At 35.3% G+C, this 21,899-nt stretch overlaps 1 protein-coding gene across 1 annotated transcript in view; it reads right to left on the minus strand.

Moving 5' to 3' along the window:
- Positions 1-1,437: 1,437 nt before the first annotated feature.
- Positions 1,438-21,899, minus strand: part of LOC115874898 (guanylate cyclase 32E) — a 106,946-nt gene continuing 86,484 nt past the window's right edge. Inside the window, exons 14-19 of the mRNA XM_030890198.1 lie at positions 19,670-19,862; positions 16,529-16,703; positions 14,931-15,121; positions 9,814-9,928; positions 9,551-9,693; positions 1,438-1,578 (exon numbers count right to left, since the gene is read on the minus strand). Of these exons, the coding sequence (XP_030746058.1) occupies positions 1,438-1,578; positions 9,551-9,693; positions 9,814-9,928; positions 14,931-15,121; positions 16,529-16,703; positions 19,670-19,862 (958 nt within the window). The remainder of the gene's footprint in view (positions 1,579-9,550; positions 9,694-9,813; positions 9,929-14,930; positions 15,122-16,528; positions 16,704-19,669; positions 19,863-21,899) is intronic.

Below are 21,899 nucleotides of genomic sequence, written 5' to 3' on the forward strand. Positions count from 1 at the left end.
ACACCCAAAAACTAATATGTTAAGAAATGAGTGTAACCTCAAAAGTACTAAAACTGGAATAATAGAAGTATTAAGAAAATCAAGATTCTTTTTATACAAAACATGAAAAGGTTGACTGAAACGGGTTTACACAAGAGATGGGGATATATTTATTAAAAAGGAAGATGAAGGAAACCATAAAACAGGGGACCTGAGAGATATAAAAGTCTATTAAAATAAAAATGTAAAAGAAATTAAAAAAAAATCCTAAAAGTGCTATGAGTATCGTTTTGTTATTATTAAAAATACTTCAAAATGTGCCAATATACCGCGCAAATAATCTCTAATTTATTTCCATCTAGAAACTCAATGAGACGTTTTTTGCATTCTAATCCAGTAACATTTCACGAAAAATAACTTTATTTTTTTCAGTGAATGCAAATTCAGTGTTTTTGAAGCATACCGTATTTTCCATTTAAAATAAAATATCTGCAGTCATTTTTTGTATAAAAAGACAACAGTTCATTGTTAGAAATAATTTAGATCGATGTAGCAGGTACATTTATGTAATGTTCCAAATGATCACAAAAATTCTATTGCCTGTGTATCGATAACTGTCTAACCGTTGTCTATTCACCCTGTATATATTCTTCTTCTTCTTCCTGTGCCTTGTGCTTAGCCGCACGTTTACGAGTCTGTACTCTTCATATAATGTGTAGAGTGCCGTTTTCAGCTCTTCGAAATATGGTGGCTGCGTCGCTTATGTTAACCAATCCCGTATGTTTCTGAGCCAGGAATGTTCCGCGCCGTCCCTCTATTTTTCCTTGTAGAATTAGTTTAGGAATGTAACATTTGTCTCCTCTACGGATATGGTCGAGGTAGGAAACTTTCCTTTCTTTAACCATGTTAAGTATTTCTCGTTGATAGCCTGCAGTTCTTAAAACTTCTTCGTTGGTGGCATGTGCGGTCCATAGCACACGTAAGAATCTCCGGAGAGTCCACATTTCGAAAGCCGCGATGCGGTTCAGGGTTCTAGCCTTGAGAGACCACGTTTCTGCGCCTTATGTAGCATTTTACTACCGGTAGTCTAAGTGCTAGTGGGGGTGCTAGCTATATATATTATTATAATTTATTTTGCTATTTTCAATATTATTAGATCTATCTCTTAGAATGGCAATATAGTTGACCTAACCATTGTAAAAAGAATTGGTAATTCCATGAAAATAGTAAAAATCATAAGAAATAGACAGTTAAAAAATTAAATTGCATATTCTGTAACACTTTTACACTTTCACACAAGGCAATTAAAATCAGGAAAGAATTTCATTGCGCGAATCAATAAAAACAATCTACTATTTCAACTACATATCAAAGTTGTATACAAAATCGATATAGACAATTATTTTTGACCCTGCTATGTAAGAATTGACACAGTTAAAACGAATTTTATTAGAATTTTTACGAAAATTCATTATTTGACGTAAAAGTTATTGTTGGCGCAGAACGTGGATTATCTTGTAGCACGTTGTGTATAGAAGGCCGTAGTCTTCTTTGACTGACTGCAGATCCATACCTTCTGCAACCATGTTGTATTGTTTTCTAAAATAAAAAAAAAACAATGCAGTTATCGACATTTTAAGTGTATGTTAATTAAGCATTTACAGTATCTACCATAACAGTTATTAAAAACTAGTGTGAAGGACAAGATTTTATGTAAAATTAAGTTAATAAATAGTTATTAAGTTAATGTTTAAATAAAATCAATGAATGTAAAACAAAAAAGGAAACCAAAATGTTCTCGTAGGAGAAGCAGCAGGGAACGACGGAATAACAGCTGAAATACTTAAGAGCGCAGGTAGGAGAATATGGAAAATCATAACAAATATATACACGAGCTGTCTAAGGAGAAAACATATACTACAAGACTGGAATAGCGCCAACATAATTCTAATTCATAAGAAAGACATCAAAGAAGACATCAGAAACTATAGACCAATAAGCCTACTACCAGTGTTGAAACCCACAAAATATTACCTAAGTTTTATTTTTTCTGTTTCGATACGTTGCTGCGGAAACTTCCATTTGTTTATAAAGGTATACGTTTTAGTTTATCGCGAAAAAAGTTTGATTAATGTAATGACAAGTTTTTGTATTAGAAATAAAAGTTTTCTCTCGTCTTCGTTAATTTTGGTGGCGTTTTACTTTTGAAAGGGTAGTTCTTAGTGGAACCCACATTTTATGGCGACCGTGACAGGACAGAGAGAAAATACGGGTTTGTGAACGGCCGTAAAATCTTGAGTTGTCTTTCGTCGCTCTGTTTCGAATTCGTATGATAAAAGCGAAAAGACAATATCTGGACTTGAAACTAAAAAAAAAGTGCGTGCTGTAGTCCGTGGCTCGTTTACAAAATATGCCAATGAACTTTTGGCACAACCCGGAGCCGACGTGCAAGCAATAGAGGTATGTCGCGATATTTTCAACGACAAATTTAGTGAATTAAAGACTGTTAGCTTGGAGTGCTTTAATTTGCTTCTGGAAGAAGATGCAAGTGAAGCCGACTTGACCACAGATAGGGACAATTGCGATGCATATGAAAGGAGATTTAAGGAGTTCAGCATAAAAAATGTCAAAAGGGTGTCTGCAGTTACAGTTGTAGAGGAGGTTCAAGAACATAGAAGCGAGCATGATTCCGACTTCAGATACAAGGGTAAGCGAAAATTTAGACTACCTACCATACAATTTAAGCAATTTAGTGGTAATATTAGGGATTGACTTTCTTTTTGGTCCCAGTTCAAAACGATGGACGAGGATTCAGATATAGATGCGGCAGACAAGGTCGAATATTTAATTCGAGCTACCGTACCTGGTAGTCGAACCAGAAATCTGGTCAACAGCTTTCCTGCCACTGATTTGGTAAGGAGGATATACAGGTCGAAGTTTATGTTAGAGAGCTTTTGAAGGTTGTTTTGAACAATGCTGTCTCCAAAGCCAAGCCTGATGTATCGACCCTTATCGAGACTCAGTTACGTGCCCTGGAAACGCTTGGCATAACATCAGACAAATATTCATCCATACTTTTCCCGTTGATTGAGTCATGTTTGCCCGAGGAATTGTTAAGAGTGTGGCAAAGAACTTCAAGAATTCTCTGTGCTGAAATATCCAATAGAGAAGAGTCGGATGAGAATGAGTCTTCGTCTGGGGCATCCCATGTAAATTCTCTGAAAAATAGACTGAAAGCTTTACTTAAATTTCTAAGGAATGAGGTGGAAAACGAACAGAGGATTTCAATGGCATCAGAGGGATTCGGATTACAAAAGTCGGGGGATGTTACATCAGGAGAAGGAGGGAGAAAGTCAGGGAGTTCTGATTTGCGAAATGTGGTGCCTACTGCTGCTAATCTTGTAAATCAGGAGGAAAGTTTGGAGTTTCGTCACGACAATCGTGCTGCTAAATGTGTATTTTGTGAGAAAAGTCAGTTACCAGTGGCTCCGAAAAGCATGTTGTTAATGTGTTTTACAGACCTTAAGGGTTAAAATCAAGGGTAAAAATGGCATTAAGGAAGTGAGAGCTTTGATCGATACCGAATCCCAACGTTCGTACATTTTGAAATCCACAGTACAGACATTGCAAGTTGTGGCCAAATTAAAGGAAAATATTATGCATTGTCTATTCGGAGGAGTTTTGTCAAAACATAGTGTCTATGAGATTCATTTGTCGCAGGATAATGGTTTTGCATGTAGGTTTGATGTGTTAGATCAGCCTAAAATTTGCGGCGGGGTTCCTAGTGTTTTCCCCGGAGTATGGATGGATGAGCTGCAAAACTTAAATATTGAAATTAGTGATGTGGGAATTTCGACGACTGTTCAGTTATTAATTGGGTCAGATATAGCCGGGAAGTTATATACAGGTCGCACACAAAGGCTCAGCTTTGGAATAATAGCCATGGAAACTTTGCTAGGCTGGACGCTTATGGGCAAAGTCCCTATGGAGCCTAGTGAAGAAAATGTATCCAACAGCATTTTAGGTTGTTTTGTGATAGATTCCAACATAAGTAATCTATGGGAATTGGATGTACTAGGCCTTACAGACCCTGTGGCCAATAAAAGTAAACTTGATTTGGAAAAGGCAGCTTTAGAATTTTTTAAAGAGACTGTTCAAGTAAATGAAGACGGAGGTATGAAGTAAGACTTCCGTGATTGGACGGACACCCCCCGCTCCCCACCAATCATTCCGTTGTTAAGAAAAGACTTGAAACAACCTTGAAGAAGATAGAGTCAGAATTTTTTTATGAATCATATGATGCTGCTTTCCAGAAATGACTTCAAGAAGGTGTCGAACTCGTACCAGACAGCGATAACAACATGGGTCATTATCTACCACACAGACCTGTGATAAAAACAGCTTCCAGCTGCACAACTAAAATCAGACTAGTTTTTGACGCTAGTGCCAAAATGAAATGGAAAATTTCACTGAACCAGTGCCTGGAGAAAGGTCCTAACCTCATCGAGCGGATCCCGGAGATTTTAATAAGATTAAGGCAAAATAAGATTGGAGTGACCTCAGACATCAGAAAAGCCTTTCTGCAGATAAGTGATTATCTTACAGATTGAGATTTTTAAAAATTTATTTGGGTTGATTCTCAAGGAAATGAACAGGTGTACCGGCACAGGCGTGTTGTTTTTGGTGTGACAAGCAGCCCCTTTTTACTCGCAGCCACTATCAACCATCACCTTTTGGAAATATAAAAGTATAATAAAGGTACTTCTGTTTTTGATTATTCTATACTCACGACTTTAGCTGTCTTTAAATGTTTCTATGTGGACAACTGTGTGACCAGCGTACCGGATCTTGAAATTTTACAGAATTTTATACGTCAGTCCAGCATGATTTTGGTATAGGCAAAATTCGAATTAAGAGGGTGGGAGTTTTCTAATCCTACACAAGTTATTTCTGGTGGAACCAATGAACCCACGCCTCTCCTAAGACTTATCTGGAATACCCGGACTGACACTTTTGGGTATCAACAAGGAATATATTAGAGATTTGGAATCTCTTGTGGATAAACCAGTTACAAAGAGGATCATGCTGTCACTAACTCAGAAAGTCTTTGATCCTGTGGGATTTACGTCTCCAACTACCTTGATTCCAAAGTTGTGACTCCAGAAAACGTGGAAAGAAAAACTGACCTGGGATACTGAAGTTAGTCCCGATATGGAGAAATCGTTTCGAGATTGGACAAAAGAGTTACCTATTCTGATCGATATAGAGGTTCCTCGTTGGATAAATGGGCTTGATAATGAAAACGTAACGAGCTTACGCGTGTTCTGCGACGCAAGTAAAAATGCCCATGCGACGGCAGTATTTTTCAGGTGTATCTATCAAGATAAAGTTTATGTTACTCTTTTGGCTGCTAAAAGTCGAGTTGAGCCATTGAAAATTGGGTTCACTTCGACACCTATATGAATCGAGATGGTGGGAGGGTCCCAATTGGCTTCGTGAAAATCCTGCTTTGTGGTCCCAAGAAACTATTACCTTCAATGAGATAATTTCTGAAAAGAAGAAATGTATTGTAGCTAGTTTCGTCAATTCCGAGGCAGCTAAGAGTATGGTGGAATGGCATTTGACGTATTTCTCAAGCTACATCAAAACTGTTCGAATGACAGCTTGGATGTTGAGGTTCACACATAATGTTAGACATTCAGAAGATAAACGTGTTGGTGAACTGTCAGCCAAGGAAATTGACCAGGCAGAAATACTCGTTTTAAAATTTTTTTACAAATGATGATCAGCGGCTGAAGACATTGGCATTTTACGTTTGAAGTCTCGTATTGGCAATCGTAAAGACACTATTTCTTCGCATGCCGATAGTGCTACCATCTCGCCATGTCGTGACGGAGAGACTCGTTTTTGATTCCCACAGAAGGTCTTGTCATGTAGGAGTCCAAGGTTTATTGAGCTTGTTAAGAGAAAAGTATTGGATATTGGGCGGAAGGAAAAAAAAGTATCTTGGTAAAAATCTCTACGAGTAATGATTCTCGAAATATTTCGAATCCAAATTATCACTACCTGTCATCATTGACATAAATTAAACATGTTGTTGATAAAATTCGGCAGATTGTTGGCGGCATGGGGATTGCGAGGTTCAAGCATTCTGTTCCAGAGTCCAATTGACGAAAATGAGTGCACTACTAAGTACAGCTATCATGAGTGTCTAAAGGGGCGTTTCCAGTTTTTTTTTTCAGGCTTTTGCCGATCGGTACAGGCCAAAATGCAAAGCCGAGTAATGCAGACGCTTCAATCGGTACAGGCAGATCGGCTTTAAGTGCCGATCGGCAAAGTCCAACAGGATTCACCGAAAGTAGGTACATCAGAGAAGTCGAATAGAACGGCGTAGTCGAAACGTAAATACGATAAGCTTTGGTTCTTCCCGAACTAGCTTACTTCTTTGTTTTGAAGCGGCAAGTCCATATTTTTTTTCGATGGTAGAATAGTCATATATTATATCACGAGACCTATAAATTTAATCGATTAAACTATTCAAATATATTTTGCGCGTGATTTTGCTTGGAAAATAGTTGAATGCACAATAATTTAATAAAAACCGAGACCGCGAAGCAGTCGGAGGTTTTTATTTTAAAATTATTGTGCATGAAACTATTTTCTAAAAAGCAAAATCAAGCAAAAAATTATTTGGGTAGTTTAATCAATTAAATTTATAGGTTGAGTGATATACGGCTAGATTATTTTCTGAATGACTTAGAATGAAGCGAATGACTTAGGATGAAGCAAATAACTATAAGGATTTTATTAAGTATAAAATTTAACATTTTACTAAACCGTGAATTCATTTTCACTACAGCGGTAAATAAAATTTAAAGACGTTTCAAAATGACGTCTCGTAAGTAATGTTTGTGCTTCTGCTACCTTGGTTACGCATCCCAACAATGCATCGAGGACCGTTTCGCATGTCAACACATCAAATTCTAATGTATTTTCCTCCACTTATTTGTTCAAAATAATATCGAATAAGGGGTTTTCACCGATTAAAATCGTTATTAAGTCAAACATATGAGTTGTAAATCAATGTTTTTAAATGAACTGTTGCCAAAATCTGTCAGAATTAGTGATAAACGACAAAAAAAACCCAAAAGGAAGCCGAAAAAATAATCGCCGTTAAACTGGTCTTGGGATTTAATCACTTATCTAAACAAAATTTATTCCAAAAATTAGATTAGCTGATTGGTCCATTTTACGATGAGTGAAATAATCACAAAAAATGTGATTGCTCTGACTGAACTATACAGAGCCCGAAGTACAAAAGCGGCGGCAGCAATAATCTTACCCCCTTCTTCTTGAAACATGCCACTGAATAAACTGAAGAAAATTAATAGATGATTTCTATCAAAGGATTATTATATAATTTCTATTGAAACTGGAAACTTTCAGCTTTTCGGCATCACGAAGAACGCCCCAAAGACGACCGGCATTTACAAATCGCTCATTAGCAAAAGCCGACAAATGGGAACGCGCCTTAATGGAGCCGTGCTTTTGCCTCTTGTAGAACATATAATATAATTCAATTAATTTCTTTTCAAATTTGAAGTTATATAAATTTTTACTTATTTATGAACTTAAGTTGGTTTAGAACCTTAAAAAGACGGAATATATGTGTATCGGCGGCGAACAACAGAACATAATCCTAGAACAGCAACAGCAAGAGATAAGACACTGCCAAAAATATAAATATCTTGGCATGCACATTACCAACGATGGTAGCCTTGATGAAGAAATTAAGTACAGAAACAACCAGGGAAGACAAGCAATTAGACAACTCAACAGTATTTTATGGGATAAGGCCGTATCAAAAGAAAACAAACACAAAATTTATAACAGCATAGTTAAAAGTATCATTAGTTATGGTAGTGAAGTATGGCCTTTGAACGAAAGAAACCTTAAGTTACTCGAAGCTTTACAGTTAAGTTACAGAAATGGACTTTTGGAAGCGCGTGGCCGAAAAATTGAAACTGGATAGAGTTAGAAATGAAAGAATTCAGAACATCATGGGCGTTAAACACAGCATATCAGAAGACATCAAAATTAACCAACTCACGTGGTACGGGCACGTACAAAGAATGGAAGAAAGCAGAATCCCGAAAAAAATACTCAATTGGACACCACAAGGCAAACGAAAGAGAGAGAGAGACCTAGGCGGAGTTGGAGAGAAGGAATAGAGGAGGACATCAGAACAAGAAGAATAAACGAAAACCTCTGGACAGACAAGAGACCAATGGAGACTGGAAATCAGAAGACGGCGAAGAACGTTTAAACTAATTTGTATATAAAGTTGGTTTAGATTTTAGTTGGTTCCAATAAAATACACAATGTTTCTGTTTAATATTCCAAACATATTTCTGCTCTGATGTCACATAAATCTAAAACACTGAAACTGAGTATTCTTGGCCATATGTGTTATAAAAATTAAATGAAAATAGGTATTTTCAAAATCCGTATGTCAGAAAATAATAATAAAATAGAGATTATTTCAAGCTGCGTCACTGTCTTGGTAATTTGGCTCTTCAACAATAATATACTAATAGATACTTTCTTTTTTCCGATACTCTAAATTTAACGAAATATTGTTGAATAATTCGAACAACTTATTACTTGAAGGAAAAAACATTGTGTGTGCATTTAGTGCGCATATTTGAACTGAAACTTCTTCTTACTCACGTGTGTGTCTGTCCGTCTAACGACTCATTTCGAGTATCTCTATCCACGGCCGAGTTTGGTTCCAATCGACCCATAACTAAGAAAATTTCAGATGATTTCGTCCATTTTTGGGCATCGGTTCGAAACGTCCAGATTGTCATCCTGTAGCTCGTCAAACCGCCAAACCAAACCAAATCTACCCACATTATTCTTCAATATCAAATCCTTAGTCCCATCCTGATGAAGATGTAAACGAAACGTCGTATCCACCTTTGCAGGGTGGGACCATGTGCACCGTCGTTTACATAGCCTACCCAACAAATTTGGTCGCGATTGGACGACATTAATTTTTGATGTTTCTTACGTCAAAACTAACTGTCACAGTAACACGTCTCGTATACGGTCAAGTTGGCCTTGGTCCAGTCTATCGACATACGAAATTTCATTTAAATCGGACGATTTTTTGATTTGATCTATTGATGATGGGGTTTCGTAGTGCAAGAAGCGTCGTCAAAATATCACCAAAAGATGGGGCTTTTCGAGCCCCATCTACATTCCCATTCAGCCCCCCAGCTCACATAGGGTCCGAGTTAAGACGCTCCAAAGACCCATTACTGCAACTTCCTCTTTGACTTACCACTTTTTTTCTGGCTAGCTCGATTGTCAAGGCCGTGTCAAGGCCATGTCGTGACACGGCCTTGAATTTTTACTCCCATCACGCGTAAAGAAGTTTCACTTCAACAATATTTCGTTTTTTGGTGTCTAAAATTCGTAATTTAATTATTTTATACGTTTGTTTAAATTACAACTAACGAATTTGTATAAGAAAATAATAAGACGGTAAATATAATTTATTACTTACTTCACTACAATAGGCTTGTTTGGCTCGTTGATGCAATTTCGATATTGACGCGGGTGAATATCTATTACTTCCATTAAAAATTAAGTTCTCTCTGTTGTAAACATATTCACTTGGCGGATATAGTAAATCTGATTGAGATATTCCTAAAAGTTTACATTATAAGTAAATCAAATTAGTACTAGACGGTATATTATTAATGAACTTTAACTTTTTGTATATATAATACAATAGTGTAAAAGGTATCTGCTTAAAGGAAAACTTACTTTCAGAACTAATACTGTTAAATAGTTTGGAACCAGCCAATTCTTCTTTTAATCTGCTAAGTCTCTTTCCAGGATCTTCGCCTAATAACCAATAAGTATACATTTCACCCTTACCCTAAAAATTAATTTCGTTTGTTTTTTAATAATACTGATTAATTTTATTATCGAAATAAGTAAGATTTGGAGTTCCGAAAGAATTCGCTGTTTGAGATTTACATTTCAAAACTTTCTAAACAGCACAAGCAATTGTTAAAGACAATTGACAATTTTATTGTTAAGTTAAGATACAAAACGTTATCTTTAGACATAAAAATAACCTGTGAAACTATACAAGTATTTATCAGCGATTCTAAAATAATAAAAAATAAATTGAAAATTAATTTCAAAAGAAAAAAGACCAAATATTTAATTTCATCTATAATAAAGTAAAACAAAATAACATAAATAAATTTAGTAATGTACATTTGTGGCCAATAATGTGTTCTATGGAGATAATTCGAAGTGGTTTAAAAATAATTCAATTGTAGATATTCCCAAAGAAATATCTGATTTTTTATCTCTAGGTCGTAAAGTCGCAGTCCCGACAACATGGTTGCATACTTTTTCCCAGTTCATGATAAGGTGTGCCTTGACATTGTTGATAAGAGAAAAAACTCACCCGAAGATCCCTCCTCTTACCGACCTGTATGCCTTTTGGATGTGGAATTGTGGAAGGTAAGTTCTACGAGCACTTGTTATTAGCAAGATTAAAAAAAGATATTGAATACTCAGATGGCCTAGCTAAAAACCAATATGGGTTCAGGGAAGGAAGACACAGGGTGTGCAGTCCTTGAAGTAATCGAAATTTGCAAAGTGAGCATGGGACTACTCATCCCAAAATGGAAAAATATGTGCGATCATAATACTGGACGCGAAGAACTTATTTAACAGTGCTTTATGGCAGTTAATTCTGGAGAAGTTGAGGAGGAGAGGAGTAGATTAGAGCCTTTTGACATTGGTAAAATTATATCTGAGTGAGCGTAAGTTGATAGTGAAGTACGAACACGTAACCATGAATTTGGAACTGAGTATTGTCCTCCCTCAAGGCTCAGTTCTTGGGCTATTTCTCTGGAATGTCTTATATGACGATCTCTTGAGAACGGGAATGCCAAAAGACATAACGCTAATTGGATTTGCAGACGAAGGTAGCAGTTGATGAGGAGTGAGGACTGACTCATGGAAAAAAACTAAATTTTCGCCCCTGAAGTAATCGGAGTAATAGATGCATAGACCTTAGCAATGATAGAACCAACGTACACAACAGACAGGACAGAGCCACGGCGCGAAATTCCCTAAGGGCTAATTGGCAAGAGCGCTTGAAAACTAGTACAAAAGGCCGATGGACACAAAGGATAATCACAAATATTAGCAACTGACAGGATAGGCGCTACGGGAAGGTCGACTACTACCTCACCCAGGCCCTCTCAGGAGACGACTGTTTCAACGCATACACGTATAAAAGAAAAAGATCAAATACCGAGATTTGTACTTTATTTGTACTGTGAGGCAATAGATGATGTGGAACACACGCTCTTTGTCTGTCTTAAATGACACGAAGCGGACGCAAGAGAAATCTATCAGAAAGAATTAGGGAGGCGGTTTACTCTGGGGAACTTTGCCTTGGGCACTATGAGAGAAGAAAATGAATGGAAAATAGCCTATAATGTTATACGGTCGATCATTGGGACCAAAGAACAGGAAATGAGAATATCGGGACAAGTAGAATAGTAAGTCAGCTACCACGTTGAAGGAATGCGAGAGCGGTTCTAGCATGGAGCATGGATTGGCAAAGGGGTGTTTTTAGTCGGTAAAAACCCGAAACGGCCCACGACCATCCTAGATTGGGTGTCTTTTGGAGATTTTCCCTTCCATAAAAAATATATACAGGGTGCTACAAATTCGAAGTACGAGCATTGGTATCTCGGAAACCGTAATAGATACGAAGATGGTTAAATTGGGGCAAAATTGCTCCTTGGCATGTTCACCAAGATACCATCATAAAAGTTTTAAAAATTTCAAGGATTGCTGAGTTTTTTGGAAAAAACGGACTTTTTTGAAAATAAATTTTACTTTCCCCTGTCGTTACTTTTTAGAAAATCAAAAAACTAATTGCACATTCTCATAGCCACTTTATTAGGGCTATCTGATAGTATTTTTAGATTTTCAAATTAGCTGAGAATTTGTGAGATACAGAGGTCAACTTAATTTTTTTAAATACGGACCTGCATTTTTTATTTTAGGTTTTGAAAGACCTCGGTCTCCTGAGTACAATGATATGCCACACTTGATACTTTTTTTGTGGTAAAACAAAAAAAACTATTTAATTGTTATTTAAAATAATTTCAAATCCGACTCTGGTTTTTTAATTTATATAATCTGAATATATTCAGCACAACAATATTGATCAGCGGATCAGCAATTAACATTGAATAAAGAAAATTAATAAAACTTGTTTTGGACATTTGAAATGAATACATTTCAACATTATGAGTACAAAAACAATTAACAAGTAATAAAAAACAATTAAAGAGTACAAAATGCATTCGGAAGTATAAGAAGATCTGTTCAAAGAGCTATAAATAAGATGGAACGAAAAACAAATTTGTGCATTATGGAGGGTGGTAACCCTGTCGAACATGCAGAACATTAGAAACTAGTTTGTAGAAGTTGATTTACACTCACCGGCAAAAGTCTTGCACCCCCCAGACAAATTTATTTCTTTGCATAGCATATTGTTGTGGTTGTGTGTACAAATACCTTAATATGTGTCTACAAAAAATAGGTCATAAAAGCAATGAAAGAAAACCTTATCGATGGAATATGTATGGTTTTGCTATTTACGGTCAAATTTTGTTTCTCAGTTCGAGTTCAATCTTGTAGTAAGTGTTGTGAAAGGCAACAAAAATGCCAGGGCACGAAATTTCTGCCTTCGATAGGGCCCGAATTATCGCTTTACATGAAGAAGGTCTCAGCAGGCATCAAATTGCTGATCGTTTAAATTTAGTGCGAAGTACTGTCAGCCGAATTATACAACGGTATATGGACACCGGAAATGTAAGATCTCGGCCTAGGTTGGGCCGTCCAAGGATAACGACTGAACGACAGAATCGCTACTTGGCTCAATTTGCCAGAAGAAATCGGTCAGTTCCAATTCTAGAGCTACGATCTCAGTTTCAACGAACTTATCACCGAGTGATATCAAGCCGAACCATTTCCAGGCGACTTTCTAATGCTGGATTGTGGCGTAGACGTCCACTGCGAGTCCCTCTATTAACTTTACATCATAGACAAAGGAGGCTACAGTGGGCTAGAGAACACCAGAACTGGTTATTACCTCAGTGGAGAAACGTAATTTTCACTGACGAAACCAGGATAGGTTTGATCAGTGATGACTATCGTCAGCGAGTGTGGAGGGAGGCAGCATCGCTTGAATACAGCCTTTGCTGTTGCTCCTTATCAAGGAGGAACTGAGAGGTTCTAGTGTGGCATCATGTACAATAGGCGAACAGAGCTCATTCATATTCCTGAGGTGATGAACGCCCATTTGTATGTGGAAACTGTAATCAGACCAATAATTTATCCACTGCGAGAAGAAATCGGCAATAATTTTCTTCTCATGGATGATAACGCTCGTCCTCACAGAGCTAGGATAGTCCAGGAAGCATTAAATGAAGGGGAAATAACTCGTCTGGACTGGCCTCCACTCTCCCCCCGACATGAATCCTATTGAACATGTCTGGGACTACATCGCCAGAGCTGTATTTCGCAGAAATAACCCACCAACAAATCGCCAGGAGTTGATCATTGCCGCTCAAGAGGAATGGCAGAACTTACCTCAAGAAACCATAAATAACCTTATAGTGGGGATGCCCCGACGACTTGATGCACTCATAACAAATCGAGGAGGCAATACTTTATATTAGTAACCTTAACTTTGTCAGAATTTATTATTTATTTTCTCTTTTTTGTCAAATATTTTTTTCATGGAATTTGCATTTTTTATATTTTGGCAAAATATATTATTAAACTTGGTGAAAGTTTTCCCTTTTTTGTGTTATTTTTTAACATAACTTTAGCATCTATTGATTTGCACGAAAAATTAGTTTGGAATGTAATTTTTTATTAAAATAGTAAGGGGGTGCAAGACTTTTGCCGATGAGTTTATTTATAATAACTACGATTAATATTATGCATATTACTCGTATATTACTCGATCGTACACTGGGATTTCAAAATCAGAAAAAAATAATACAAAAAGTTAAAAATAATAATCTTTAAATTGCCGACCTGGATATTAATTATTTGAATCTTTCAATTGACGTGATTTTCCTTATTCAATGTTAATTAGCACTGATCAATATTGTTGTGCTGAATATAATCAGATTAAATAAATTAAAAAACCAGAGTCGGTAATTATTTTAAATAACAACTAAATAGTTTTTTATTGTTAAGGTATCCAAAACAAAAAAAAAGTATCAAGTGTGGCATATCATTGTACTCAGGAGACCGAAGTCTTTCAAAACTTCAAATAAAAAATGCAAGTCCGTATTTAAAAAAATTAAGTTGGCCTCTGTATCTCACAAATTATCAGCTAATTTGAAAATCTAAAAATACCATCAGATAGCCCTAATAATGTGGTTATAAGAATGTGCAATTAGTTTTTCATTTTCTAAAACGCAACGACAGGAAAAAATAAAATTGATTTTTAAAAAAATCCGTTTTTTTCAAAAAACTCAGCAATCCTTGAAATTTTTAAACCTTTTTTGATGGCATCTTGGTGAACATGCCAAGGAGCAACTTTGCTCCGATTTAACCATCTTCGTATCTATTACGGTTTCCGAGATACCAATGCTCGTACCTCGAATTTGTAGCACCCTGTATAATAGTTTTTAGGTAGAATACTGCATAATATAACTTTTTGCTGTGTATATTTGTCATAAAATTCCCATTCTAAAAATAGCGTATTGTTATAATCTAATTGAATTGTTTTTGAAATATAGTCATTATAAACTGAATTTTCTTCATATTCAAAATTCTCTCAGATAATAAATCGGTAAATTTTCTATGGGGTTTAATACCTTGATATTTACCACACCTCTGTCTTCACAAATATATCCTCCCAATTGCTGCAGTAGTTTATAGGTAGCATAAGATATATGTACTTTGGAAGGTTCTCCCGAACTCTCCATTCGCGAAGCCGTATTTACTGTATCACCAAATAAACAGTACCTTGGCATTTTGAGACCGACAACACCAGCAACAACATGACCTGTAAACAGAGTAAATAAATATACTTAGCAATATTTTAATTTTGGCATCGATCGATAAGTAGTTTCTTTCAACCTAAATAAACGCAAATCCAAGACACATGAAAAAGTTATTGTTACACTGTGTATCAATAGCACAGAGTGCGCGGATAGTTGTTACCGGTACCTGTTTTGTTTTGAATTTAAAAGCCTTAGTACTAGATCAATAATAGCATGATCAGCAGGTGATTAAAACTCAATATATTGGTCATTCGAAGTCTGTTGGAAACATTCTTTGAGGCCACCAATTTTTTGAAATTTTAAATCCAACAATAAATTGCTTGCACTATAACATTTCTACAGGGATACAAATGTGTCATCGGTGGCCTTTTCCGATCTTTTTTATTTGAAATAAAATAAAAAAATATGCCTGAAAATAATACAGAGGCTGCTGCAACAACCCCCAAATTATTAATTGATTATGAACTCATGAATTGCGCCGTATCTTCACGACAAACAAGGAGATACGCAGTGGAGCCGGTACGGTGTAACGATACGAACTTTATTGTAGATATATCTGTACGTGGCCTTTATAAACACTTTTATTTGTACTTTTACTTTCTTAAACTCTGATGCTTTTTATATATTTGATATCAATTAAACTTTTAGTTACGTAATCGAAAGCGCGATTTTTAAATTCATTCTTGCCTACCATGGATATATTCGGCGCCGGGCTGACTAACTGGAATTTAAATTTCGCGCTGGGGATTCAGGTGGTAGTTCTGCTGTAAAAAATGTCAAGTTGCCGCATTTATTTCTTTATATCCTGACATTGTCATTCGTTTTCACACGTTAGTTTTGTATTACAAGTTTTTGGTATAACCTTTTACCCTTAGAAATAAAAAATATTAATAAGATCCAAGTATTTAAGAAAAAATGTAGAACTTATATTGTTGAAAATAATAATGTATTTAAGATCTTGTTCTAGTTGTTATCAATTTTGTACTTTTTAGGTTATAGTTTTTGTAATTATTTAGGAATATATTTACAGGGAATAATTGTTTAGGGATATACTATACTTAGTTTATTTGAAATATTTAAATTGTAACTATTGCACATACAGGTGTTTGGTCATCTGGGTGTTTCTTGGTTACAATTTGAACGAAAATTATCTTAGTTTATTACTTGTATATTGTCCTTGTAATAATATTAAATCTTTGTGATTTTTTTTACATAATCTGTATCAATGTATTATGAAGTTAACCTTGTGGGTACATTCTAAGATAATACACGTAGTATGGATACAGGGGTACTGTTCCCGCCTAAAATAATAATAATAATAATAATTTATAATTAAGCTTAATCACGTGACTAAAAGTTTATTTCGTCTATGAATTTTCTGAGAATAACAATGAATAAATAATATTTACCTGAATGAATACCAATCCTTAATTTAAATACATCTCCTGGTTTATGTTTTATTTCAAATTTTTGTATTTTTTTAAGAAGGTGTAATGCCATTGAAGCTATTTCCCCAGCATGTCTATTACCATTGCGAATTGGTAAACCACTTACGACCATATAAGCATCTCCTATAGTTTCAACCTAAAAATTACATTACTCAGTCATATTACCATATACATATATCGGATGTCTCATTTAAAGGAACAAAGATGTTACTAATTTTCGTATAAAGTGGCAACATCAGAATGTGGAATCTATTATCGCCGTGATTAAATAATATGTCAATATAGCAAAAGCTTATACAATTAGAGATGAGCGAGACTGGTCTTTTGATCTGCGGCGTTTAATCTGGCTAGTGTTTGATCTGCGAGACCAGTCCAAGACTTCTACGAGACCGAGACCAAGATTAACTATGCGAGACTCTTGCGGTTTTGTGGTCTTGTATGTTCTGTGGAGAAAGTAGCTTTAGTAAACATATATTAAAAAGCGCAAGAACAAAAATCAAAAAAATAATTAATGTCATATTTTCTTTGTCCATATTCATATTATTTTAAGCTCAAATTGTAAATTTATTTTTTAAAAATGACATATACACAAAAGAAAGACAGACGATGGATGAAGCCAGTGTCAAAGACAGAGACAGTCAGAATTTTTCTAGTAATCCAATATGTTATAAGTTTTAATATACTGTGACAGAATTTGCAGCACAGTGTATGCTTATCTATACCATGTTTCGTCAGTTGCTGAAGTAAACGATGACATTTTTATCCTAGTCTGTTTACAAGTAACCAGACTCGATTTAGGTACAAAAAAAAAGATTTTATTTGAGAATTTGTTTGGAGATATTCAGTTTTATTTCCTATGAGGTATTGAGAACATTGTTGTAAAACATCCTGTAAGAAGAAGTGAATTTGAACGAGATAGGCCTATGAGAAACAGAGATGTCCTTTTGGGAAATTGAAAACAGCATGGGCCGGAATGCTAAAATAGTGATGCTAATGTTAAACAGAGTAATCTGCATATCGTCGCCATGCACGTCGTAGTGGCACTGCAGCTTTAAGAAGAACCAATGATCGCGAAGAAAGGCTCCTAAATTGCAGCATTTCAGCTCAAGCGCACAATCGGACATGAGCGAAGAGGTATCAATGGATCAGCAGATATCCATGAGATCAATTTATCAAAGAATTAGAGCTTATGGTCTACAGTGCCATTAACCAATAGACATAGATAGCTACGTCTGGCATGATGTCAAGAACGGGGTTCAGAACGACTAACTACGACTCACGTTTTGTTTGTGGGCTCACGATGGTTGCAGAAGAGTCCGCCGTAGATATGGAGAATGGCGCCAACTTCAATTTTGCATATCGCGCGAGACTGCGCTATCTAGGAGATTCTGATTTAGTGTACCATAACAGTTGGAAGCAGGTCACCTTCAGATTTTTCTAGACAGAACCATGAATTCTTCCGTGGCCCATAAGTTCACCAGGCTTATCGTCTATTAAATATGTCTGGGACGTCCCAGATATGTTTAATAGACGATAGGTACAGTCTAGTAAACATGTCTGGGACGTCCCAGACATGTTTGATAAGTACAAGGCTGAGTCGGTTGCCGCATCTTATACTGAATGTATAATGCCTACGTCACGAGTAACATTAGCCTTTGAGAACGTACCACAGGAAGATATGGATCATCTGATTCGCAGCATGCCACGAAGAGTTATAGAATGTCAAAACTTACACGGAGAACTACAACTCACTATTAAATTGTTAAGAATTCCTTTCAATACATTCATTTGAAAATGTGATTAATAATTATCTGCCAAGTCGCCAAGTCGACCACAGCCGGAACATCCTTTTTTCGAAGGTATATTAGCGGTACTTTTCATCACCCTGTAACTTCGTTGTGGATAAAGCAAGAATATTAATTTTCATTACACATGAGGACATATTATAGCTGGCTAGATTACCAAAATATCTAGTAATTACCTCATAGTTTATGAATTATCGTTTGTCAAATTTCTTTAATTTCGACATTGACTCACTGACACATCATCAAAATTCTAAGGTACTTCTAGAAGAGTTACAAACTTCAAATTTTAAATTTTAGGTAATTTTAAGATTAGAACCAAAGGAAAAAATGACAAATCTCGAACTAGCCGTTACCGGTAATTGACTTTCCAGTCGAGAAAAATGAAAACCGGAATTAATCGAAGCGGTCTCTTCTGATTTTATTTGTATACCAATGATTACGAATTTTTTCTAGTCAAACTTCCTTAATTTCGCCAGCGACTCACTCACCGTCATCAAAATTCTAAGATGCTTCTAGAAATTTTACAAACTTCAAATTTTGAGTTTTAGGTAGCATTAAGCACATAATAAAAGGAAAAAATGAAAAATCCCGAAATATACTTATGGATCAAAAGTTAGCCGTCTAGCCGTTTCGGGTAACTGACTTTCCGGCGATGGTAATAGGGAGCACCGGTGATAGGATTTTTATATAAAGGTACCTGCTCCATCTATCTAAAATATTACCAGCGTTACAGTCTTGCCGGATCATTTGAAAAGTGGTAGCATCTTTGTTATTTTAAATGGAATACCCAGTATATTATTACATTTTTGGAAACTACTCTCATATCATAATTTTCCTATTATACCTAACCTACATCTGTCTCTCATACTTTTCGAGATAAAAAATAAAATATGTGTAACTGACAAAAATATAATTTTGAATAAGCATTGGTAAAATCATGAATTTAACATTCTTAAAGTTGAAATTTGGGTTATAACGAAAGTCGGAAACACAAGTCGTTAGAAAACCAGAATTAATCCATTTGATATTATCTGACTTAATACAATAATTCAGTGTTGATGAATTATTGCTAGTCAAATTTCTTAAATATTATTTTGAATAATATAAGATGACTAATATAGATACTAACAATTTGTAACAAAATGGTTGAATAGGTGCTTAAAGAGAAACAAAAAAAAACTGTCTTGGTTTTACATGAGATCTCACAAGATCTGTGCACACCGTGTATTTTATGCGAATTTCCATAGGGGTCATTTGTAAAAGATATCTTTCTTATTTAAAATTATTAGAGACATACCTTGTAAACATCATAATGTGATATTATTGAATCAAACAGAGTGTACAAATCATTGAGCAAATCAATCACTTGTAATGGTGTACTAACGGCAGATAACTCCGTAAACCCTACTATATCACTAAAATAAATGGTCACACATTCAAAAGACTCAGCTTCTACCTTCTCGCCTTTTTTCAAAGCGTCTGCCACTGACCTTGAATACAAAAAAATATTATTTGCGAAAATTTAGTACAGTTGTACAAATATAGGAAGAGACTTGGGGATAGCACCGGTCGCGTGTTATTTTATATTTCTCACGTCTCTAGCTATACTTGTTAAGGCTCTCCTTCCCACTGGCGCCAGCCTAGCATTTGTAAGGGTTTGGCTGTCACAAAATTCTGCAAAAACCATGTGAGCTTTCTTCACGAATCTTTTTTTATTTGTTTGTATACATCTTAAGACGTGCTTATAATTATATTTCCTTCCCCAAACTCAACTCAAACTGTTTCAAATTTACCCCTAAAACGCCCTAAAAAAAGATGATTTTATAAGTAATTTTTTTAGCATTAAATGTATTCAAATCGATTTTAAAACTAATTACGAGCATGTCCGGAAGCTTCCTTAATAAAGTGAAACAAAAATTATTTCAAAATATTAAAAAACATGGTCGGAATTTGGTGACGCCCGACCCTCTGCAAACCCAATTTTGATCATTTTTGTTGCTCGTAATCTGGCGCCCTCACGTGAATTTTGTTGCTGACGCTTTTGAAGGCGAGCAAAGGAAACCAGGTACGTATTCGAATTATTTGGATTATTTGGATAAATTATTTTATAACTCTTGTCTCTTACGCAATAATTTGAAATTTTTATTTTGTAATCAAATCACACGGCAAAGAAAATTTGCGTTGCATCTATTGTATGTGTATGGTCATTGATCATGATGCAATGTAACAAAACATAAAACAATAAATAATTAATAAGATGGTTTGACCACTGTGAAGTAATGGAAGTCCACAGTAACTTGGACATAAGCGAAAATTAGAATAAAATCGTTATATCGCATTAAATAAAGAGATAGTACATGATACATGATACAGAGATTACATGATATAATAATTGTTACTACCTATTCTTACTTTGCTCTATTATGTTTAAATTGTTTAAAAAATCAATATTGTTAAAAGTGATAAAAATTATACTACTATGTATTATACTGGTGATAGTTAAAGTGCCATAATAGTAGTACTCTACAAACAAAAAATAATTCGTTGAAGAAAAAACACACCAAAATAAAATAAAAAACACTGAGATATACTAAGATGATATCTTTACTAAAAAAGTATGTACTACATACCGATCGGGACAGGCCAACTCTGTGTATAGGATTTTAACGTGTAAGACAGACATCCAATTGAGTCATAAAGTTTAGAACTGTTCCGCGCCATATGGAGGCACGAGGCTATCGCGCACAGCTCCTTTCAGAACCATTCTCGAGTCGCCCAGAGCGTAAACCTCTGGAACTTGAAATTCGCGAATGGAGGACAGCAAATCGGCACCCAAAGCCGTGTGTACATATAATTAAATAAACTAACCGTAAAACAAGCTATTACTTAATCACGTACATCCGGAGTTACTTAATAAGACAAATAATCAATTAATTACATAATGTAGTAAATAGCGCAAATTCTATTGTCGACCGATCCGACTTAATAGGTAATAAACTTCGCATTCTTCTCTCGTATGATATAGTCTTTTCTCTCTCAGAATATCGTATTATACTGAACATGTTGACTAAACTCTTCATATACACGACAACTGGCACCCAAAGCCACGTATTATTAAATATAAACTAACCTTTTGGTTAGTTTATTTATTGGTTATTTTTTGTTTCTTTATTACGTTAGTAACGTACGCAGTTATCTAAGATAGATATAGTCTTAGATAATATATGGATATAGATCCAAGTTTTGAATTTCTTCATGGCCGTAAATTTTAGATTTTATGTAACCCCATAAAAAGAAATCATTCACCGAGAAGTCAGGTGAAATTAAACGTCAGTCTAAACAAAACTGTCATTTTTGAAAACTTGTCAAAATTTGGACACACGCTAAATGGACTTGATTTTCCTATGTCTCGAAGTCTGTGGACTTTTCTGTATAATCTCACAGTAATTTAATAGATTGCTCGTCATATTATATCAGCTCGTAGGAGATTAGGAAAAAAAAAGATATTTATAGTATAAAAAATTAAT

The sequence above is a fragment of the Sitophilus oryzae genome, unplaced genomic scaffold (assembly GCF_002938485.1).
Source record: "Sitophilus oryzae breed Bouriz unplaced genomic scaffold, Soryzae_2.0 scaffold_1307_pilon_pilon, whole genome shotgun sequence".
NCBI lineage: Eukaryota > Metazoa > Arthropoda > Insecta > Coleoptera > Curculionidae > Sitophilus > Sitophilus oryzae.